At 43.0% G+C, this 25,078-nt stretch overlaps 1 protein-coding gene across 2 annotated transcripts in view; it reads right to left on the bottom strand.

Annotated features, from left to right (window-relative positions):
• The window catches only part of FLNB (filamin B), a 4,683,119-nt gene that overhangs the window by 2,712 nt on the left and 4,655,329 nt on the right, over nucleotides 1–25,078 (bottom strand). For both annotated transcript variants that reach the window (XM_044078788.1, XM_044078789.1), the window contains one exon: nucleotides 16,304–16,507. In XM_044078788.1, the coding sequence (XP_043934723.1) occupies nucleotides 16,304–16,507 (204 nt within the window). The remainder of the gene's footprint in view (nucleotides 1–16,303; nucleotides 16,508–25,078) is intronic.

Genomic DNA, 25,078 nt, shown 5'->3' with positions numbered 1-25,078 from the left:
CAAGTACTTGGGATGGATAACTCTACAGAAGTTCCTCTAGAATTAGGCTGCAATGACTGGTATATCATTTAAGACATATTAATTCCTCAAATTTTCAAGCCAATGTATTTTGCAAAAAGTATTTAGCCGTGGATATTACATCCAGATACATACATTCCAACAAATATTTTAGGCACAGGCAATAATGCCTTTCTAGCTTGCCAACATAACAAAACACAGTCATTCCCATAATAAGCGTCCAAATTATTTTTAACAATATCTAAACTAGTGCTTGCTTTAATATAATTTGGTAGTCTATCAATGCATGAACTACTGTCTCAGAGAACCAAATGGTACATCTCTCATTCCTATATAATCTTCTATACAGGTCATCTGAGGATTCCCTACTACTCTTTGATAACACCAAACAATCACAGAGGTAGATGTCTCTAAACTCCCTATATACACAAATATGGTACCCTCGTAAACATCTATAGGAGCCACTGTACAAAGTTCAGATATTTTAATCTTTCACAGCAGCTTAAACTTTTACATCGGTGGACACCCTTGGTATATTTACTCATGTCTGCTTTCTTACAAGGTTTCTATATTGTTATTCCATACCCTAGTGTGGGTCTAATGTAACTTACAATGATTTTATCCTTTATGTTTTCCTAGCTTTTATAAATCTTTTTATACAGCCTATAGTTTTATAACTATCATTAAACAACCGGTTGATATAACTAGAAAAACTGTAAGTGGGATTTACCCATATACCCACATCCTTAAATCAATCTGCAGTATCAGTCACTGTTTGCTGTAGATACCTCTCAACCTCTCAGTGAAAGAAATCTGGACAAAGCCAAAAATAATTGGGGGGGGGGGTCAAAGGTCCAAGAATAGGGACAGATTTTTAATACTGCCTTTATAAACTTGGAAAATTGCTAGAATTACAGATTTTGCCTTATTATATAATTTCTGAAGGATATTAAGTCTGAAACTCAAATGTCTGCCATTATTCAGTATTATTTAATGACTTCAATCCTCAATGACTAGCCAGAAAAAAACACAAATTCTATTAGGAACAGACAAAAAATAAGAGGCAAATATCTTCACATTCTGTAAAAATGTGGACAGTTAAGAGGTATATTCACTCTTCAATCTGTGTCTCCCAAATCTCATGTGGATAGTTTTTGATGTAATTATCAGCATATTATTCTCCTGTGCCCAAATGGTCGATTTAGTCAAGCTCTTTTCAGGCATGTCTTATCTATAACATATGTGATCAGTTTACCCATTTTCAAGTCATCTGTGTATATGCTGAAGGGTTCCTTATTTGAAAAAAAAAATAGATCTGAATGAAACAACAAAAACAAGTGTGGGCCTAAGACAGAGCTTTGTGGGACACCCTGACTGTAACCTAGAATTTCACCAGTCCAATTGCTGCACACTTGCCATGACCTATTTGTGAGGCATGCAACTATCTATCTTATAAAGTTTACATAAATACCTAGTTGTTTTTGTGTATGACCCTATCAAAGGCTGAAGTTCAGTCGACATAAATTACATCACAGCACATTTTTTAATTTACATTACTATAGAACTTCATGTTAAATGTGGCTATAGATCTATTTTCAACATATGCATGCTAATATATGGTTTCAACTCTCAGTCCTTCTAATTCTGATAATTTTCCTCAAAATAACCTTCTAGATAATCATTCCACAACAAGAAAGTATAAATATTTGGGTCTATTACTCTGGGTTGGTCCTACCCTCCTCTCCCTTAAAGATGGGTTGAACAGGTGCAGGACTCCAATCCTGGAACCTCCCCATACTTAAATGACCTAATGAGCAACAGATAACAGTAGTACTGAAAATTCACGCTGAAGTGTCTCAGGTCATAAATTATTAATTCTGTATCCTCCCTGTTTGCATAGCTCTTTTTCATGTAATGTAATTTACTGTCAATATCTGAAGTTAGCTGGACATTACTAGGACAACTGATCACCCCATTTGTGGAACCAAACTGTTTTGCATAAGATTTTGTAAATGTATCTATAATCTGCTGTGCCTGAGAATACATTTTAGAATCAGCAGTTACCAATTTATATGTATTTACTATATTTCCTTCAAATTTTTGTTGACTTTGTCCCACACAATGTTTTGTTTGTCCAACTTGTTTATCCAGTTTTCAAAGCTATAGTTATGAGCTTGTTTCCATTTTATATATTTTGTACATCTCATGTTAATTAAGTATACTGTTCTCATGGAAATATATCATCCTGACCATGTGTGCCTAGATCTCGATATTAAACATTTTTTTGTATTCAAAAAATTTCCCTTTAAAAAACTGTCACATTCCTTCTGACGTTTTTCTACTGAATGCATCACTCCCAATTAGTTTTACATACTGTATGTTTTGCTTCCATATAGGTTGTTGTTAATCTTTTGTGCACTGGTTTAGATTTCAGTTTGGCAGAATTACCTAGCAGAAGTTTAACCTTTATAAACCATGATCACTGCATTCAACACTGTCAAAACTTGACATGAAGTAACAGTCATTTCCTTAGAAACATAATTCCAGCATGTTCCGTTCCCTGTTTTTTTTAATAATCTACAGCAATTGCTGCTCCAAAACATACGTTGCAAACAATTTCCTCACTAGTGCAGTTGAAGTTATATTACTGTCTGTTTTGGTAAATTTAAGTCCCCAGCCACTATTATTCTCTCCTCCTGTTTTTCATGCAAGAAATGTATCAGTACTGTAGGTCATCAGAACTTGACTTTGCTGGTCTATACATGCGAAAATGAAGTTATGTACTCACCATAACATTCCGTGTGAGTTGTTCACCTCACCTTCGTTCGTACTGATGGGTTCGGAGCCGATCCCCGGCCTCGACTCGGCCAACTGCAAAAGCTCGAGGTCTTCAACCAGCTCGAGGCCAACTCCCTATCCCATGATGCACCTTGATCTTCTCTCAGATCTAGTTTGCTGCCAACTGGCTACCTATGACTATTAATATGCCACTCTAAGATCTGGATAAGAGACAATACACCATAAATAAAAAAAAGTCTCGGACCTCAAGTAGAATGGATTGGGGGCTGGAGGGTGGGATGTAAGAATGAAGCCGAGATGAACAACTCACATGGAACGTTATGGTGAGTACATAACTTCTTTATGTGAAGTTGTTCTATCTCGCTGTTCATTCTTACTGATGGTTAGTGTCTCAAGCACCATCTTTCTTGGGTGGCTCATGGGAGAATGTTCTTCAGGACAGTGGAACCAAAGGAATCCCAGTCCCTGGAGGCCTTGTCTACTTTGTAATGAGTGATAAAGGTATGAGGCCTTGACCAGGTAGCTGCAGTACAAATAGTATCTAATGGTACCTTAGCGGAGAAGGCTGATGAGGTAGATACAGTTCTAGTAGAGTGGGCCTTTATTCTTTGTTGTAATAGAGCATTCACTGATTTGTAAGTGAAAGAAATAGAATCTGATAACCATCTTGACAAGGTGACTTTTGTCACTGGAGCACCTTTTTTTTTGATTCCGAAAAAGAGACAAAGAGCTGTTTTGTTTTTCTGAATTGTTTGGTCCGTATCAAATAAAATCGGAGTTGCCTATGAACATCAAGTTTGTGCAGCATGTGTTCCATCTTATTTGTGTATTTAGAGAAGAAAACGGGCAATTCAACAGATTGGTTAAGATTTGTCTCTGAACAAACTTTGGGTAAAAATGATGGATTAGTTCTAAGTGAGACTCTGTCATTATGGAAAATCAGATAAGAAGGTTTTATGGTCAAGGCCTGTAACTCAGAAATCCTCCGAGCAGAAGCGATAGCTATTAAAAATATAGTCTTCCATGAGAGATATTTCAAATCACAGGATGATGCTAGTTCAAAGGAGGTAATATAATTCAAGGAAGGAACAAAATTTAGATTCCATGGCATGGCTGGAGTTTTGACTGGTGGTCTCAAATGAATAATAATTTTGCGAAAAGCCTTAGAGAGTCGATGTGACACGACATTTGAACCTTGGACACCAAGATGAAAGTCTGAGATTGCTGCTAATTAAACTCTAATGGCAGCTGCAGCGGCTCCTTCATTGAAAAGTTTAGTCAGAAACCCCAGAATAGATGAAATTGAAGCTAGAAGCTAGGTACGGATCAATATAATTCTGGAACTTTCTGGTAGATGATTTATTAGAGGATGTTAAAATGTGTTCAGCCTTGGCTGAAAGGTGGTGAATCCTGGCTATGTTTGGAATTGGAGCAGCCAAGCTGTCTGTTTGAGGGAGTGAAGAGAAGGATGAAGAGCCCTCGATGAATGGGTGAGAAGATCCACAACCGGCTCCAGGATCCAAGGTTCTTCCAATAGATGAGGCTGAAGGAAAGGAAACCAAATTTGCCAAGGCCAGTAAGGGGCTATTAAGATTATGGTCCTTCCCAGAAATTTTGCTTTCTGTAATACTATGGGAATCAGAGGGAAAGGCATAAAGGAGACCAAGAGGGCAATTGTGCACCAGTCCATCCCTTGGGGCATCCCACGGTGGTGGATTAGGGCAAAGTAGCTGCTGCATTTCGTGTTTATTGGGGTTGCAAAGAGATCACAGCAAGGCTGACCCCATCTGCGGAAAATGCTTTCCACTTCTTGTTTCTTTAGGGACCACTCGTGAGGCAAAAGAATTACCCTGCTTAGCTTGTCTGCTATAGCATTGGATTTCCCCAGGATGTACATTGCTATCAGAAAGCGCTGGATGGAAGTTGCCCACTGCCATACTCTCAGGGCCTTTAGACACAGGGGATAAGATTTGGCTCCTCATTATTTATGTACCAGACCATGGACATACTGTCCGTCTGAATTGCAATTGTTCTCAGAGGGAGAGAGTCTTGAAAGGACTGCAACGCTAGGAGTAACGCTCTCATCTCCAGGACATTTATATGCAAGTGGGCCTCGTGCTTCTTCCACGTGCCTTGGGCTGTTCTTCTCTGATAATGCCCACCCACCCTATCAAGGAAGCATCTGTGGTCACCATGGCTATAAGAGTGAGTAGAACAAATGGATGGTCTAGAGTTGCTTGTTGGTATGTCAGCCACCACTGAAGGTCCTTGTTGCACGGATTTGTTATTATGATTTGGTGTGACAATGGAAGTTCCTGAAAGGACCATTGAGAAAACAGGAGCCACTGTAGTACTTGCATGAGCATCCGGCCCAGAGGAATAGCTATGATAGCTGCCGCCATCGTTCCTAGCAATTTGAGCACCACTGAGACTGGGGCTTTTGCCCTTGGAAGAAGGTCTAGGATTTGTTTTCGTAAAAGACAAACTCTTTCTGGAAGAAGGTTTAAGGTCATTGTGACTGTATTTAGTTTTGCTCCTATAAAAACGGTCTGTTGCGATGGAGACAAGGCAGATTTTTCTGAGTTTATGGTAATCCCCAATTCAGTGCAGAGATTTAAGGTTCTGTCCCTTGCATGTATGAGTTGATGCCTGGTGGTGGCAGTGGGGAGTCAGTAACACCTGGAATCCCAAACATCTGAGGTGAGCCGTGATTACTGCCATGCATTTGGTGAACACTCTGGAGGCTGTAGTGAGACCAAAGGGCAGAGCGTGAAATTGATAATGACTAGCTCCCAGCTGGAAGCGTAGATAATCCCTGGATGCCCTATCCATTTTTATGTGGTAGCACGCATCCTGGAGAACTATCGAGCACATCCAATTGTTTTTCCCCAGAAAGGGGAGTATTGACTGCAGTGTGACCATCCGGAACTTTGTCTTTTTTCCAACTTGTTTAGTCTGCTGAGGTCTAGAATAGGTCTCCAGTCCCCTGTTTTCTTTGGAACTAAAAAGAACCTTGAGTAAGTTCCAGATCCCCTCTGGTCTGCTGGGACTGGTTGGATGACTCTTTTTTTTCCAGCAACCTTTGGACCTCTATGGCTGCTTGTTCCCTGTGACTGGGTGGAACTTCTAGGATTTTTTTTTCACAAGAGGGGGCGGTGTGGCAAAGGGAATTAAGTATCCTCTGGATATGACACTTTGTACCCCGCTGTCTTTTGTTATTTTTTGCCAGGCATCTGGGTACAAAGAAAGGCATCCCCCGAATGCCTCCAGAGATGGACAGTCAGGCCTCCTCTCAGGAGCGCTGATAGGGCTTCCCAAAGAACTGATCTCTGTCGCCCTGATTCTGTGGACCCCCCTCTGCTGCGTGGACAGCATCTTCCATTATTTCCCCTTCCTCTGCCTCTAGAAGGGGGTTCACCACGATTGTCCTGGAAAGATCCTTGAGATTTACGGAACCACATCTTTCCACCCCCCTCCCTTTGGGGTAGGATCTACTCGGAGTAGAAAAACGTACTCAGATGGCAGACAAAATCCTTCCATCTTTCTTACTTCTGGTAAGGGTTTCCTTCACTTTCGGTCCAAAAAGGGACGAGCTGTCAAATGAGGTGTTAATAAAGGAAGACTTAAAGGTTTCCGCAAAAAAACATAGGCGCATCCAGGAATGTCCTCTAAGGGCAATTCCTGTACCCAGTGTTCTGCTCATTCTATCAGCTGCATATGACACCAAATGAGCAGAGAGCTGGAAAGTTACCTTGTCAGAAACCCCCACAACTACTGAACCTTGCAGGGTATCTCCTAGTTTATTATTTATTTTATTTTACATTTGTTTACCAGGAGAGTCCGACTGGGCATAAAAACCCTTTTTCAGCGGAGGCGCAGGAAGAAAAGCTCCACTGTTAGTAAATATAGTTCCTTCAGGAGATCCCTTTGTAACCTAGTGAAATGTGCGAGATAGTTCAGCAATCGAAGGACAAAAACCACTAAGCTAAACATATGCTTCCCATACCTGTCCATGATCCTGGACTCTCTATTAGGAGGATGAACAAATGTAGAAGTTTCTGATACTTCCTTCTTGGTGGTCGCTGCCACCACCATAGCATCAACAGGCACTCCTTTAGTTGGAAAGGTTTTGTCTTGAGGGCAAGTTATAAATTTATTAGGTCTCCTAGGAATAGGCTCTGTGGTATCCGGGGACTCCCATGGCCTCCGAGAGAGTAACTCAATCAACTCGTCAAAGGGTGGAGACACCCAAGAGGTGGAGGGCTGAGACCCAAAAGCCTTCAGAAGGACTGACTCATCATCAGTAGGGTTAAGGAATTTCCAGCCACCCCTCTATTTAAGAATTTCCAGGATATCTGTGAATGGGATATTCTCTGAGGGGGGCCATGGGGACCCTTCTGACTCATTTAAGTCAGTATCCGAAGTGACGGATTCCTGTGGGGAGTCCAGATGCTTCCTCTTGAGAAGTCTCTTCCTGGGAACTTCTTCAGTGGGAGTTTCTGGAGAGGTCTCGGAAGAGCATGGCTTGCCCAATGGGAGGCTCAGGATCTCGACGCTTTAATGGAGCGTGTGTTGTACAGATAGATACCGGTGCTTTAAGGGAGGGAGCTGCTGGTACTGACGGAGTGGTTGTCAGTGTGGACAATAACTTCCTCATGGCCTTAAAGGCCCCTCGGTCCTGACGCGAGGAATCCCCTGAATCTGAGGATTCAAGGGACTCTCCCTGCACCAGAACAGAGGGTTCTGAGCCCTAGGTTGGAGCTGAGCTCAATCTAGCTAAGGCCCCAAGAGGCAAAGTCGGTTCAACTATCCTCCCCGGACCCAACCGGCGAGCGTCGGCTCCAAGATCCTTCAGTCAGCACTGAAATTATCAGAGCAGTCAGGGCCGACAAACCTAAGGTAGGTGTCGGCTGCAAGGTCTCCACGATCTTCAGCTCTGAGCTCTCCGGCTCCAAAACTTCGAAGAAGACCAGAGGAGGAATAGAAGATGGTGGGGGAACTTGAGTCAGCTCTGAAGTCCCAAGGGTCAGTGCCGATAACATTTTTGCAAAAACCTCTTCACCACACGGTCCACATCCAAAACAGAAAGTCTACCTGAGGCCTGAGAAGAATGTGTGGATCAAGCCACCAACTGTAAGATGGGAGATTTCAATGTAGGAGATACCGGAACCAAAGTCGGGGACTGGCTCCTAACCAAAACAACAGTCGGGTCTGTTGGCTGTGGAACCGATGTTGAAGCTTTACTCGATCTAGTTTTAGGAGTCGATGGACTTTTTCTTGGCTCTGAAGAGGTCTTTGAGTGTTTGTCAGACTTATCCAGTGACTCTTGGAAGGAGGATTTCAAAAGAACTCTATCCATAGGTTTCCTCTTCCTCTCATGCAACACTTTAGCACTAAAAGAGTGGCATATTGAACAGCTTTCTTTTAGGTGTACCTCACCAAAACAACAGACACAGTCAGTATATCCATCAGTGATGGACATCTTTTGCCCACATCTTGGGCATTTTTTAAACCCAGACTTGGATTTCTCTTTCTCCTGATGAGACATCCTATCAGTAATCAACAGAGAAAAATATATGTGTAAGAAAAACACTCAGAACATTCCAGAGACGAGTTTGCCGAACTTACACATTGCCGATCGGTTAAACTGCCATATAACACTACGCCTAATAGAACATGAACTCTACCTGAAAGTATCCCATACTGTACCTTGTACAACATTAATCATGGTGGACTTCACAAGCAAAGCACCAGAAACTTAAGCTTAAACACACTAGTACACACAATAAAAAATGTTTTTGAAGGGGGGCTTTGCCCCCCTGCACCCCTCATGTGGGGGGCTGTGCCCCCCACACCCCCCCTACTTAAGTATACCAACTCCGAAATGGCACTACAGTGGGGAAACACGTATATTCACTTTCCCCACTGTAGTGTGCTTTTGCATTGTGTTATTTGGCAGTTTAACTGATCGGCAATGTGTACGTTCGGCAAACCCATCTCGGGAATGTGTAATTCGGCATTCTGTTAATTTGGCCATTAGCTAGAAACCCACACACACACACACACACACACACACACACATATATATATATATATATATATATATATATACATATATATATATATATCTGTGTGTGTGTGTGTGTGTGTGTGTATATATAGAGCAACAATAACTCTTAATAATGCAAAATGTCTAAGCAGTATTAATATCCTAGGCTAAGTAGTGAAAAACATCTAATTATCTAAATATAGAATATATATCTCAACAGCACACTAACTCTTAATATTTAAATATCAAAATACTTGCCCTGAAATAAAAGGGCTCTAACTCAGAACACACCACTATGAAGAATATGAGATAGGGAGAGACTAAAGGCCAAAAAAAACAATGCGGCCACTTATAACTACTTATTTAAACTATCTAAATATCTAGCTATCTATATAAATATCTAAATATCTAAGTTAAGTTTTTTAAACAAGTTTTAAGAGAGAAAAAAACAATAACTTTCACTGGCCAGAGCTGGTGAACGTCAGATCAAGTTGCAACGGCAAACGAGATTTAGGAGAAGATCAAGGTGCATCATGGGATATGGAGTTGGCCACGAGCTGGTTGAAGACCTCGAGCCTTTGCAGTTGGTCGAGTCAGAGCCGAGGATCGTTTCTGAAGCCATCAGTAAGAATGAACAGCGAGACAGAACAACTTCACATCAACTGTTATCTGTTACAAGGTTTTATTTATTGTCACAGTTACACAATCTACAATATTTGTGTCACCATCACACATGTAAAAATTACAGGTCTCAAAACAATCTTTAATCCCTATCCACCTGAGTTTCAGTTAGAAGGTGTTTTACTGTAAAAATATTTATACCCTGACAAAAGTGGTTTCCAGTTATTGCTTTAACAATATTTCACAAACAACCACCTCAATTTTGTGGGAATGCTCCAAATTTTCCAATAAAATAACTATTACTACTGCTCCTAGCATTAACAACCAGCATAGATACATTAAATGTTGCAATCTGCAAATGTTAAATTTCTGACCTAGCAAAAATCCTGTCTTGTGTTATTCAAACACTGCCATACATCTGCTGCAAAAAAATATCTCCTCAAGTCTTGACAAGTACACTCCATCCTGTTTAAATTCATGTGTTACCAAAATTAGGCTTGGTTGCTCTACACATTTCCATTTTTTTTTTAAAACGGGCCATTTTTTCATGTAGTATTTACCCCCAAAAATCTTTTCATTCACATTGACCTGACTCCCCCTTCTATATTTGATTTGTGAAAAATGCATTCTAACACCTTTACAAACTATGTTACCTAAGAGGGCTGCAAGTTCCCTACTTACAGTCCTTGAAGATGAGATCATCTGTACCAATATGAATAAAAACAGCTCCATACTTCCTTACATTAAGGCATTCTAAGTGTCTAATCACATCCTGTATTTTTGCAACTGGCAAGCATAACACTATTCAATGTTAATTATTGTCTCTGGAAATGTAAGCATCAGTTCCTCTGATAACTGAATTTCCAATTACTATTAGATAAGCTCTGACCAGAGATAAAGAATCTTCCATCTGTGATTCAGCAATGTCTGTTCTACCAGCTGTTACAAAGGAATAAACTTTTAACATTCGTCTTATTAATCTAACCATTTTCATCACTTAATTGATTTGAAAGCAAATTATTATCCAGCTGTTTTCGTACTTCTACAGTATGAATAGTGCTTTCAACTTCTGTCTTTCTCTCTCTCTCTTTTTTTTTACCCTCTTCATGGCCTTGAAGGCCCCTTGGTCCTACAAGTTCAACTTTGATTTTTTGCCTTTTGGTAGCTGTTTATAAGAATATGCATTGGTGACAAGAGGGAGAGGAACTGAAAATATTCTGGACAAACAAATTAATCATGCTCCTTTCTTAATGAGAGTCTAAGTCTCCTAGTACAGCTCTCCCTGCTTATGAGGAAAGCAGGCTCCATTTAGGTTCAGTTTGCCTTAGGCAAAGTTGGAGAAAAGCTGCTTGGACGTCCGTGGCAAATTCTAGAAGACCTGGTTACTATATATAAGATTTCAGAACTCTAGTTGCATTCAGTCTATGCAGGACAACCCCTCCAAAAATTGAACACAATGGAAAATACTACACAAGTTACTCTTAAATAACCTGCATAACCAATTCTGGATCAAATCAGTGTTTACTGTGCATACATAATAGGTTCATAGGTTCATACTAGGCTATCTGCCCGAGGGCATTTATAAGCCTAGCCCATAGTTTTGTGGCTTACGCCACCCCTTTAGTTTGGAGAAACTATGCCCTTTATTTTGCTGTGCCTCTGTCTAGCAGTGACACTGAGGTAACCCCTGGGGTGTATCTGCGATCCCCCATCCATTGGTCAAGATTCCTCTTGAACAAGGCCAGCGAGGTGCTCTGCCTCACATAGACCGGGATTTTGTTCCACAGCATAGGGAGTCTTTGGGTGATGAATCTATCCCTCCAGCACGTCCTATTAATAACCGTGTCGAGGTTTAAGTCTCCCGCCCTTGTGGCTCTGAGGGATCTAGATTTTTTGAGATGAAGCATGTTCATCAAATCTGGGTTAGACATGGCCTTGTATGTCAGGCATAGGTCACCTCTGAGCAAGCGGTAAGCAACTGAATATAACTGGAGTTCTTTCAGTCGGGCAGCATAAGACAGATTTTTGAGACCCTTTATCCTTTTGGTGAGGAACTTTTGTGGCCTCTCCAGCTGCTGCAAGTGTCGGGTTAGATACATTCCGAATGGGGCATTGTACTCGATCATTGGTCTGATGAGTGATGAGTATAGGGAGACTATGACTTCCCTTGATCTAGATGTGAATCCCTTCATGATAAGGTGGGCAATGTAGAAGGTCTTCCTAACTACTTTAGCAATATGGGTGTCGAATGAAAGGCTACTGTCCCTGATAACTTCTTCTGTGATCAGGGGGTTGCCTCCTATATGGTAGCTAGGGGGTGACCTTATTTTTCCCGAAGGGTATGACTATGCATTTCTTGGCATTTAACTTTAGGCCATGGCTCTGGCACCAGTTATCCATTTCTGTGAGACCCTTCTGAAGGATATCTGTGTCGGATGTGTTTTCAACTACGGCGCCCAGTTTGCAGTCATCTGCAAACTTTGTCAGCCATAACCCTCCTATGTTTGCTTGTACTTCAGAAAAGTAGATGCCAAACAAGAGTGGGCCCAGGACTGAGCCCTGTGGTACACCACTTGTGACAGGCTTTGAATCTGACATGGCGCCAGCAACTCTGACCCTGTGGGTTCTGTCACTCAGCCAGTTTGCAATCCATCTTGTAATGTATGGGTTTACATTTAAGTTGATGAGTTTATCAATGATGCCCGAGTGGGGTATTGTATCGAAAGCCTTTGCCAGGTCTAGGTAGGCTGTATGGACTGCCTTTCCTATTAGGACGACAGTTAATCCTAAATCCTAAAAAAACTAAATTATTGATCTTTCAACCAACTCACAAAAATCACCTTATTGATGTCTCCATAACATCCAAAAATGGTACTATCATTTCCCCAGACCCCCACACGAAATTGCTTGGAGTTACTATTGATAATAAACTGAAATTCGACATACATATCAACCTGTCCATCAGAACAGTAAACAAAAAATTAGGATCGCTCTATAGAATTAAAAACTTCCTAACACCAAGTACTAAAGTCACCATTGCCCGAACACATTTGCTCTCCACCCTTCTTTATTCATCTGCAATATTCACCAATCTTAACAAAACCATACTAGATAAACTATCCAGCTCATATAATCATATAGCTAGATTTGCAGCAGGAACTCCATACAGGACCCATCATTGCACCAACCTAAAAAACCTAAAATGGATTGAACTCCCCAACCTTGTTAGAGTTACCCAACTCACTGAGGTACATAAAATTCTCAAAAACCCTGACAATTGTCCTTCACTTCAGAACCTAGTCCTTCCATACTCTAATCTTAACAGTCTACGTTCTGCGAACAGACCACTCATAAAGATGGTCAAAGCTTATAATACTGGAGGAGATGCACTCTTTCCAAACGCCGTTGGAAAAGTCTGGAACTCTCTTCCCACCAGTATTCTTTCCTCTACCTCTCTACCCCATTTCAAGAAACAACTGTTTCACCACTATCAGAAGCACTGGCTCTGCCAATGCTCATCTCCTGACTGACATTTCCTAGTCTCTATTATCTACCTGAATTGTTCATTGTCTTCATTTTTTTATTTCCTTATATGCATTGTTAACAAATGAATTTTGCAACCTGATTGTTTGTTTGATATTTGACTGTTTCTCTCTCTGTATTATTATAATTTTGGAAATGTCTGTATTTTTGTATAATGTTGGAGCTTTTCTCCCCGGGCCTCCGCTGAAAAAGGACATTGTATCCAGTCGGATTTTTTCCCGGTTAACAAATGTAAAATAAATAAATAAAATAAAGTTTAAGAGGCATGATCTGCCTTTGACAAAGCCAAACTGGGTTGGATCCAAAGTCTGCAAATTCCCTATGTCTTTATTTATGAGATCCATTATGATCCTTTCCATGGCTTTGCAGATAAGGCTTGTCAAGCTAATGGGACGGTAATTTCCAGGGTCGGTGGAGGCACCGCCTTTGTGGAGTGGGACCACAGTCGCTGTGCGCCACTCCCTGGGTACGTATCCAGAGGTGAGACTAAGATTAAACAGCTGTCCTAACTGTGGGTTTAATTCCTCATTGAGTTCATGGAGCACACAGCCGGGGACACCATCAGGTCCCATGGATGCTGTGTTCTTTGCCTTGGAGAGAGCAGTTCTCACCTGGGCGTTAGAGATGTTTAGGAGGCTACAATCATTTGGTATAGATATCTCTCCTTTAGGGGGGGAGAAGTTTGCACTGAACCTGTCAGCCAGTATGTTGGCAATGTCTGTAGGATCAGTAATCTTCACATCATTTTGAACTAATTCTGAGCATATCTGGGAGTTTCCTCCTAGGTTTCTGACATAGCTGAAGAATGCCTTATGGTTGTCTTTAGAGTCCTTAGCTATTTTTTTCTCAAAATTAGCTTTGGATGATTTTATGAGAGCTCTTAGCTTTTTACTTATAGTGATCAGCGGTGTCTTACCTTTTAAGGATTTTGCTCTATCTTGTAGTAGCTTTCTCCTTTTGTTGTAGAGTTTGTTTATGGCTGGGGTCCACCAGACTGGACGCTTGCCTTTGGTACAAAGAGTCTTTGTTTTGCTTGGGATTGCCTGATCCATGCAGCCCTGCAGGTGCTGGTAGAAGGCATTTGTAAGTGATTCAGCGGTTTGAGTAATGTTTACCACCGGTTCAGGGGCCTTAAAGGAGACCACACTAGTCTTTAGAAGTGTGAAGTCGGCTTTCGAGAAGTTCTTTACTGTGGTCTTTTTTTTTGGGGGGGGGGGCGGGATGAGGACCTCCAGCGAGATTAGTTTGTGATCTGATCTCACCAGTGAGGGGTATACTTCCGGTGTTGAACATTGTGCTCCCATGTTCGTGATGATGAGATCAAGCATGTTTTCTCCTCTTGTGGGGATGGTGACTAGTTGTTCCATGGCATTTGAGTTTATGAATTCCAGGAACTTTTGGGCTAGAGTGTTTGGGCTTGAGTAGTGTTCCCAGTCTATATTAGGGTAGTTGAAGTCACCTAGTATGATGGTGTTTGGAGATACATTTATCCCCTCCAGTGTTTTCAGGAAGGCCATATGAGGTTCCTGAGTTTGCGAGGGTGGCCTGTAACATGCTACAAATTGCAGAGCAGTCTTGCCTATGGTTAATTGCACCTGGATGGTTTCCGATGCATTGTGCGTTGCCACCAGTCTAGAGGTATGGGTGTCCTTGATGAATATGGATACCCCTCCTCCTTTCTTGGTATTGTCCGGGTTTTGGGGTCGGAACGCATGATATGAGGTATAACCTGATAGTGCTGGGGTGCTCTCAGGAGCCTTGAACCAGGTTTCTGTCACAGCACAGACATCGATGTTCTCCATACTGAGAAGGGCCTCGAGTGCGTGCATCTTGAGGTTGAGACTTCTGGCATTGAGCAGCATTACCCTTAGTTTTTTTTCTTTGTTGTGTTCTAGGGTGGTAGGTTTAGAATTTGAGCCTTGCCTAAAAAAGGCACTATGGGGGTGGCAAGAGCCTTTGCCAAAATCCGGAATCCCAGGGGTGACAAGTGCAAGCCGTCCCTTGTGAAGCAGCGTGGCTTGTCCAGCATGTCATCCCAGGCAGACAGACATTGGATCCCCTTTGAATGACACCAGAGTTTAAGCCAATTGTTAAAGCTGATCATCTTATCTCTGTATTGTGGCATCATTCTTGGTGAAGGTAGGATACTGCTCAAGGTCAATGAACATCATTGTGTTTTCTCACAACAATCTGAATCCTACTGCCATCTCACAATGAGTCAAAGTTGTTCTCCACATGTAGTAAATTTAAGTATTTTAGTAGTTCTGGAGATTTTATTCCTTGAACTTCAAGGACTTCCCAGTTGGGCATTCTTTATCAACATAATTTAAATAAATAAATGTACAAAGGCTTCCAACTCTACAATACTCAGCAACTAAACTTGCAGAGAACTTATCTTCCCTGCTGCCTACTTCACCTGTATGACAGTTCCCCTGTCTAGCAGTGCCTTAACAGCTAGTGAAGAATGTAATGACAAGTCTCTTGTAGAGGAAGACAAGCAGCTTACTTTTAACCATCTGGGAATCAGTTATGTTTAGATACAATAATACCTAGATAAGCTTAATGCACTAAACAGAAAAAAATGCTTTCCTAGATTCCTCTTTGCACTTTTCAAAAAAAAAAAAAAAAAAAAAAAAAAAAATATATATATATATATATATATCTATAAAAAACAAAATAATATTTTTGTACTTTACTGCTCGCTTTGGTTAACATTTTGACACATGGGGTGACAAAAGCACTTTGGTCTGCTATAACTTAATCTCATCATAGCCATGCAAGTTCTACTAGCTGACCTAACCCGAATTGTTAAAATTCATCTGTACCAAAACTAAGCTCTGAATGCAGGCCAGAAGTAACACTTTGCTTTGATACTGTACATATACAGTAGTCTTAGGGAACACTGTGAGAACATCAGTTTGGGAACTGGTTCCCTGTAGTTGCTTCTATGAGCCTTCAATTTTCACTGCCATCAGTGAGCACTAAACGCTTCCCATCTGTCTTAACATTTATCATGCCATTACAGAAACATCACAGACATTCCACTAAAACAGCAGATGAAATATACTCAAAGCCTCCTACTGAGCCAAACCAAGCTTACAAATTGAAGTCACCAAGCCAGGATTAGGCCCAGCTCATGCTTCTGTATTGTCCTGAGAGGTCAGCACTCATGGCTTATAAATATATACATAACTGAAAAGTTACTGCCTTATTTTTCAGCAAGTAATGTTTCTCACATACAGTTTTATAAAAAGTTTTAAAGATCATACTTACCAGCATTACTGCAATCAACGGAGAAACTGTTTTTCTGGCCTATATAAGCCTTTGTGAGACCCAAACCTTTTGGGACAACCTTCGTCGAATCTGATGTAAATCTGGACAGTGGGCTATAGGAACTCACTAGTGAAGCCCTTGTTGCAGAGTCAACTGTAATTGTAGATGTTTCACTTGTACCACCAATACCAATTAAACGGGAACCTACAGGTGAAAAATGCAAAAGTATCTTAACATGTATCAAACATTAAAGATGTGAACTTGGAATACTTTTCATCTTTGCAAACATTAACACAAAAGAACAAATTTAAGCCAAAACAGGAACAATGCACATTTTGTTACATTTATTTTAATAGATATATACCTCAAATTCACAGGCTTACATTTTAAATGATGCAAATTAAAAGTTTACGGATGACTGTAAGTTGGGTGCTGTCATCGACTTCCCAAATGATGTTAACATACTGCAAGAGGGTCTCAAAGCAACAAATGACTGGTGCCAAAGTCATGGCCTTAAGTTAAGCACAAAAAAATCATACCACCAGCAACAACATGGCCCCTTCTGATAACCACATCAATGGCAACCCCCTTAGCACACAACCTGTGGTGAGAGACCTGGGTACTCAGCTTGACAACAATCTCACATTCGACCATCATGTAGCGGCAGTGGGTCAGAAACGTCTTTTACTTGGTTCATCTCATAAGTAAAGGGACTGCATCCAGAAAAAAGGAGGTTATTTCCTCTTTGTACTCCTCCCTCATTAAGCCTATAATTAGCATAAGGCCTTGTTTGGTATGTACCTCTCCAAATGCTTGCACCAACTGGAAAGGCCACAGAAATACCTCACAAAGAGAAGCCATGGCCTCCAACACCTATCCTATGTGGACAAGCTCAAATCACTATCACTCTACTCGGTATCATACAGATTACTCAGAGGTAATCTGCGTCTTGCTTACAACGCAATATAAGTTATAATGTACGTCTAATTCCTCATGCATTACCTGCTTGAAAGGCCTAAATCTAATATGCGACATCAACAAAACCTGCTGGAGAGACAGGTTTGTCTCCCAGAGGCTGCCCTGTCTCTGGAATAGACTTCCCATACATGTCAAACACAGTATTCCACTGACCCTCTTCAAGCGCAACTTGATGAGTGGTTGTGAAGCCACAAATTTGTCCCAGAGGTTCCACCTTTGTCCGTCACTGACAAGGGCAACAGGTCCTGACTGAGGTATCTTTTTTGGGAATAAACACTTGGCCCCAAGGCCATTAGCCTAGTAACCTTCTATGATCCCATGATACATGTGTGTGCATTTGCATTAACACAAAAGAACAAATTTAAGCCAAAACAGGAGCAATGCACATTTTTGTTACATTTATTTTAATGGATATATACCTCAAATTCACAAGCTTACATTTTTTAAATGATCCAAGTTAAAAGTTTACGGATGACTGTAAGTTGGGTGCTTAAAATAAATGTAATAAAAATGTGCATTGCTACTTACATGTGTGTGTGTGTGTGCGTGCGTGCGTGCGTGCGTGTGTATATATATATCTATACACATATACACACACATATCTGTATATACACAAACACACATACAAGTTAAGTTACTTTTAACAGAAACAAAAGTAGAACTGTTTACGCATAAATCACCACTACAACAAAATGCTAAACAGTGTGATATACTATGCAGACTATCTTTTCTAGCTGATCTTTAATGCAATTTTTCACCCAGATCTTATTATCAACCCCCACTCACCCTAGACAATCATATCCTTTCACTCTCTTTTTGGCCAGACTTCAGGACTCCATATCAATCAATGGGGGGGTCTCCTCCTTTCAGAGGGGAAAGCCTCTTAATAATCTCATCTTATTCCCTAGAACACTAGGCAAAATCAAACCTCAGGTGGGCTACCATTGTGGAAGGGTTTATTTTTTTTTTCTTCATACAGAGTCTAGCCCCTTCCTCTGTTGGACGACATGTTCTACCTGCTACTTCCTTACATATGCACTTCTACATGTGCAAATACAGCTATCACACAAACCTGTCCTGGCAGTGTCACTTCCTCCTCAGGCTGAATGCTGCATTTCTTAGATCTGTCACCACTGCTCCAGACCATGTCATCTCCTTACCCCTAGGATGGCAAAGATGGTATCAGCTGTTCACTCCCACCCCACACTCTGCAGCTCCACCAGTGCCTGAAGAATTAGTTAATCCCAGGCCATCTGGCTCACACTTGAGGCTTAATTATCCACCCAGACTATGGAGCTGGCTTGGCTTCTCCACCTCATTTGGCATAGATCACAAATAATTTTTTCATATATGACAAACATTCACTATCAACTCTATGGCCTGTTATACTCAAGTACCTAGACCTCAGATAAGATGCATTAAAACAAATTGAACTTCTTATATCCTTTGACTATGTGGAAAGAAGATAAAGGTAAATAATTCACTTCATCCGATTTTTTTAATAAATTTTACTATTTACATTTCCAGCAAAAACAAGCAACAGGAAGGAAGCAATGGTAACTAACAAAGGTGTCAGGTGCAAGAGTATGCAAGTTGGAAACTTACAAAAATGCCATTAACTGACTCTAAGGAAGTATGATAAACAGCAGTCAAACAATACTTGACTCTTAACCAGTTGCAAGCAAGTTTAAGCGTTGAATGAAGTAAATAAAGAAGTTATTTACTCACCACAACGTTCCATTTGAGTAGTTGCACTTCATTTGTCCTCAACCTGTGGGAATACGGACCCGTATCGGATCCAAGCCGGCAAAAATTACTAGCATCAGCTCTGAGCTCCAGACTCCTCCCCTTACCCATAATACACCTCCACTGCCTTCCATCCCCAGATCGAGTTTGGAGAACTTATACTTAGAACCCGACCTGATAACATACTTGTGACCTATACTACAGCCTGTAGGCTGAACATGTGCCAAGGTCTGGGGGAAGGAGGGAGGGATGGTTGAAGACAAATGAAGTACAACTACTCAGATGGAACGTTATGGTGAGTACATAACTTCTTTATCTGAAGTAGTTTACTTCATTTGGTCTTTAACCTGTGGGACAGAGTCCCCAGCTACTAAACTCATGGGAGGCCCTCATGGAAGGATATTCTGGAGCACCACGGAGCTAAAGGATGCTCTCCTTCTAGATGTCAAATCCAATTTGTAATGGGAAATAAACGTATGAGATGAGGACCAAGTAGCTGCAGAGCAAATGTTATCCAAAGACACCCTAGACCAGAAAGCTGCAGATGTAACCGTGGACCTAGTGGAATGAGCTTTAACCTGACCTGGAGGAGACATGCCTTTGTCCTTATAGACCTACAGGACGCATGAAGAAATCCATCTAGCTATAGTGACTTTGGAAATAGGTTTGCCCAAAAAGTGTCTATAGAACAAAACAAACAGTTGATCAGATTTACAAACATTTTTTGTCATGTGTAAATAGAATCATAACTGTCTATGAACATCCAACATGTGTAGTTTGTATTCCATCCTGTTGGTAAAACTGGGAAAGAACACAGGTAAATTTATAGTCTGACCGATATTGACTGGTGATTCTACCTTAGGAAGAAAAGATGGATTGGTTCGAAGGGAAACTCTATCTTTATGAAAAATCATGTACGGGAATTTTATGGACAAGGCCTGTAATTCTGAAACCCTTCAGAGCGAAAAGCCTGCTGCACTTTGCGTTGGAAGGAGATGCAAAGAGATCGCAGCAAGGCTGACCCCCACTAAGTGAAGATCTGTTCTGCTACTGATAGATTCAGAGACCACTCGTAAGGCATCACAATGGTCCGACTTAGCCTGTCTGCTAGAATGTTGGACCGTATTGGAATGTGTGTTGCGATGAGAAAGCAACCAGTGGAGATCACCCAATCCCACACTCTCATGGCCTCGCGACACAGGGGATAAGATCTGGTCTCTCCCTGTTTGTTGATACACCAGACTACTGACATGTTGTCTGACTGAATGGCAATCGTCCCCAGAGGAAGAAAGGCATGAAGGGCCTGCAAAGCTAGAAGGACCACCCTCATCTCTAGGACACTGATATGCAAGCTGGTATCTATGGGGGACCACAGGCCTTGGACTGTCCTGCCCGAACAATGCCCCCCCCAACCCAAGTTGGGAGGCATCCATGGTCACTGTGGTTTGGGCCGGGGCTGGAACAAAGGATTGTCCCTCCAAAATGTCCAGAGAGCTCATCCACCATATGAGGGACGACCGACACCCTTGATTTAGGTGGATAGGTTAGTGGTAAATCCAACAGGGGCCACTGAACGGCTAGAGTCCATTGAAGAATCTGCATGTGTAGCCGAGCACATGGAAGGAAAATTATGGTCGCCTCCATCGAGCCTAGGGCCCTCAACACTAATTCCGCTGGCAGGAGGTGAGAATGGTAAATTAGAGAGGCATGCATCCTGAGGTTTTGAACTCTCTCCGAGGTCAAGAACACTTTGCACTGTTGTGTGTCTATCCTGGCACCAATGTAATCTATCACCTGTACAGGCTGTAGTAGAAACTTGGCTGTGTTGATAGTGATACCCAAAACTCAGGGCAAGTGTCAGAAAGTAATCCCTGGTTTGAAAAAGTAGACGCCTGGTGGGAGCAGTGAGGAGCCAATCGTCCAGGTAGGGATACACCTGAATCCCCTGAAGCCTCAGGTGAGCTGCTACAACCACCATCACTTTGGTAAACACCCTGGGGGCTGTGGTGAGACCAAAGGGTAGGGCTCGAAATTGATAATGATTGGCCCCTAGCTTGAAGCGGAGGAACCTCCAGGAGCTTCTGTGCGTTTTTATGTGACAGTAAGCATCCTGGAGATCTAACGAGCACATCCAGTCACTCTCTTGCAGGTACGGCATGATGGACTGTAGTGTGACCATCCAGAACTTTTCTTTGGCAACTGACAGGTTCAGGTAGTGAGGTCCAGGATGGGCCTTAAGTCCCCTGTTTTCTTTGGCACCAAAAGGAACCTGGAGTAGAAGCCCGATCCAGACTGATCTGAGGGGAAGGTTTCGATGACTTGTTTTCCTAGCAGCTTGGAAATTTCCTGTGCTGCTGCATCCCTTTGCGTGGCTGGAATGTCCGGGAGCTGTTTGGGAGATATGGGGGAACCCAAGAAGGGGATAGAATATCCTTTGGATATGATTTGAAGCACCCAGTGGTCTGTTGTTATGGACTCCCATGCCGCTGGGTGCAAGGACAATCGTCCCCCGACTGCCTCCAGAGTAGAGCAGCCGGGCAACCCCTCAGGGTTGCTGCCCCTGGGTCTGTCCAAGAATGGTTTCCGAGACCGAAAGTTTCGCGGACCCCCTCGGCCTCTGGGCCGGTGTCCATTCTGTCCCTCTCTGCCACTAGGGGAAAAAGAGCCCTGAGTGTCCCGGGAATACTGAGACTTTCAGAACCACATCTTCTTTTGCCCTCTCTGGTTCTGGGAAAAGGACTTTTGAGGGTAAGAGAAGTGGATCCCGATGGCAGACAAGTGTCTTCCCGTCTTTCTCACTCTGGACTAGTGTCTCCTTGACAGTCTTACCGAAAAGAGTCGAGCCATCATAAGGGGCATTGGCAAAAGATGCCTTAAAGGGTTTGGTGAATAGGCACAACCTGAGCCAGGCGTTACACCTCATGGACACATCGGACCTAGCCACTCCTTCCGTTGCATGGGAGAGGAGTCGCATGGACGTATTTGATACTGCTCTTAGAGTGGCCATTTTCGCGGAGAACTAAGCCTTGTCCTCCTGTGACATGGACTTGGGTGGAGACTCCTCCAGCTCCTTCACTAGGTTGCTTTGGAGTCTTGTGACATGGGCCAAGTAGGTCAGCGTCCTTATAGAAAAGGTAGCTGAAGCATACACCCATTTCCCTAGGCAGTCCATCATCCATGACTCTCGGTCAGGAAGGTGGACCGAGGAACTTTCCTGAGATAGTTCCTTCTTTGTGGCTGCTGCTACCACCATGGCGTCCACTGGGGAGCCCTTGTTCCAGGAAGACCTGTCAATAGGGGGACTTAGAACCTTATCGGGGCACTTGGGGATTGGCTCCATGGTATCTGGTTCCTTCCACGCCCGTGAGGTGATCAAATCTACTAAAGGATCTGCGGGAGGAGACATCCAAGACGTAGGCGGGCCCGTGCCGAAAACCTCCAGAAACACAGACTCATCAGAGGAGGGCTTGGGGGCAGACCAACCTTCCCACTGGTGCAGGATCTCCATGGTGTCTCCAAAGGAGACATTGTTGGGAGGTGATCTTGGGGAGCCCTCTCCATCATCTAAATCTGTGTCCTTGGTTAGGGATTCGGGAGGGGGGGGTCCAAGTGCCTCCTCCTGCACATATGCTTGCGAGGCACATCTCTCATGGGGCTCTCCGGGTAGCAATCGCATACCATCTGTTCCTCTGGGGGAATCGCCTGGGTTTCTTCAGGCACATGCTGTCCCTCTGGTAAGACAATGGGGACCGTAGACAGAGCCAAGGGGTTCTGGGCGGAGTCCGAGGGGGTGGTCAGGGGCCTCGATCCAATGGAGAGGACCCGGTTTACCACACTGAACGCCGAAGGAGAGCGGACCTGCTGGGAAGCTAATAAGGAGGCTGGACTCCCTGGATCTGATGCGATAATTGGAGCCAGACCCAAAGTGGATGGAGCTCCGAGGGAGGGAACCTGGCCCGGCAACATCGTAACTGATGGAAAAGGTTCCACTCCCGTGAATCCGAGATGCTCCAGGCAGCTGTCGGCATCGGCCCTCTGACCAAGGCCAGCCTCGGATCTGAGAACTCCAAAGCCAAAGGTCGGATCGGGGAAGGAGAAATGGGCTAAAAAAAGGGAAGCGAGATCCCCCCTCCTGAGGGACAGGAGCTGGCACGATCTGTGTATGGATAAAGCGCCTCATCATCTTATCCAGATCCATGTCCAATAAACAACGGGTCGACCGAGATGAGGCCACGCACTCCGACCTGGCCAGTTGGGGAACCAAGGCCCGGGGAGACTGAACGTGTCTCCTCCGGCTCCGGGGAGAACCTCGGAGACCGGAGCTGAGGGAGATCACGGATCCGTGCAGACTTGTTCAGGGATGAGAGGTCCGGGGACCTCTTCCTCTTTTTTTTTTGTCTTCGACTCTCTCTCTCGCTGTCTACCTCTCCTCAGCTCTGCTACCACAGGCTTAAATGCAGGAGTTTGAGTCCCAGCCTGGGAGGGAGGGGAGGCCAGAGGAAGAAAAGCGGGACAGGCAGTTAGAGAAGCCGCTGTGACTGAAGCCGAAGATGAGGAAGGAGGTTCAGTGGCAGGCAGAAGACCTTTGAGGGCCAATCTGGCCTTTCTATCCTTCAAAGCTTGGGGATTGAACCCTGCACAAATGGAGCACTCCACATTAAGGTTGGCACACCTAAGCACAACACACACAGAGTGTGGCCATCAGCTGGGGAGAGCTTATGGCCACACTTTGTGCAGCGCTTAAAGATAAGCTTTTCAGCCATACTGTAAAACAAGAAGCCTTATAAACGAAAGACAGACATAAACTTTCTTTCTTAGACTAAACGCACACCCACTCCGAACACTAGACTGACTAAGGGGGGAGGGGAACCACAGACAAACTACTCTAAACTAACTACAAACCTACATTTGATGCCAAAGTGATGGGAGAGGAGAAAGGGTACCTATACTAAACTGAAACTGCTAAAAGTAAAAGAAATTTAGAAAACTTACAATCAGAATCACCCTGCTAGCTGCAGCTCTAGAGACACGATGTTTTACAAATCGTGGCAAATGAGATCGGGGGATGGAAGGCAGTGGAGCTGTATTATGGGTAAGGGGAGGAGTCTGGAGCTCGGAGCTGATGCTAGTAATTTTTGCCGGCTTGGATCCGATATGGATCCGTATTCCCAAAGGCTGAAGACCAAATTAAGTAAACTACTTCAAGTTGCTTTTGTGTTGGCTTTGCTGCTAACCTCTTGGCTTCCTCCCTGGCCCCTTACTGACCAATCTGTTTCCCTGTGTGGCTATCATTTTGCAAGCATAACTCAACCCGATGTCTCTTGCACCTTGACAGGTAACATGGCACCCAGGTCATCAGGACTTGGGCATCTAATCAGTGGATGAGGGAAGGCAAACTCAGTAATACAGTATGCATGTGAAATTATACTGAGTAGGTGTGCACTTTCTTTACCAAATGTGCAGCCCAAAGCATCTGCTTTTGTTCGCTTTGTACTAAATGAGGATTAATTATTTCCATGGTTTACATGCAGGCTTCTTGTTGCTGTGTGGTCTGCCCAATCCCCCTGGTAAGAGAAAGGAAGACACCAACCTGTTAATCCAGTCCACCTAGCCAACATCCATGGCCCCTAATCAAACCCAGGACTGTCAGTGCCAGTGATGAGAGTCTCCCTTCTTTGCCACCGTGTCAGCAGCTAAAGGTGTCATTTAGTATAATGTATCATGGCAACAGCACCAAATTCCTAATCCAGCCACTGATTTTATTTATTTATGTACTAAATGATATACGAGGCTGGATAGCAATGCTCATTTTCAGGCATGGCCAGTTACACTAATGAACAAAATGCAAAAGAACCCTACATAAACAACAAATTTCAACACTTTAATACAAACTCAGAACATGACAAAAGACAGGGAGTGCTACAGGCTACATATTTGTACATTGGACCCAGAAAATATGCCATTAGGCTGCCTAACACTAAGGGTAGACAAAGAAAATATGTGTTGCTTCCACTTTTTGGGCACTAGTAAGTTGTTGTTTGTCTTTCGGCT

The sequence above is a fragment of the Protopterus annectens genome, chromosome 7.part1 (assembly GCF_019279795.1).
Source record: "Protopterus annectens isolate FY-2018-M chromosome 7.part1, PAN1.0, whole genome shotgun sequence".
Taxonomy (NCBI): Eukaryota; Metazoa; Chordata; order Ceratodontiformes; family Protopteridae; genus Protopterus; species Protopterus annectens.
Note: the sequence above shows the minus strand (reverse complement) of the source record. Positions and strands in the feature narration are given on the sequence as shown.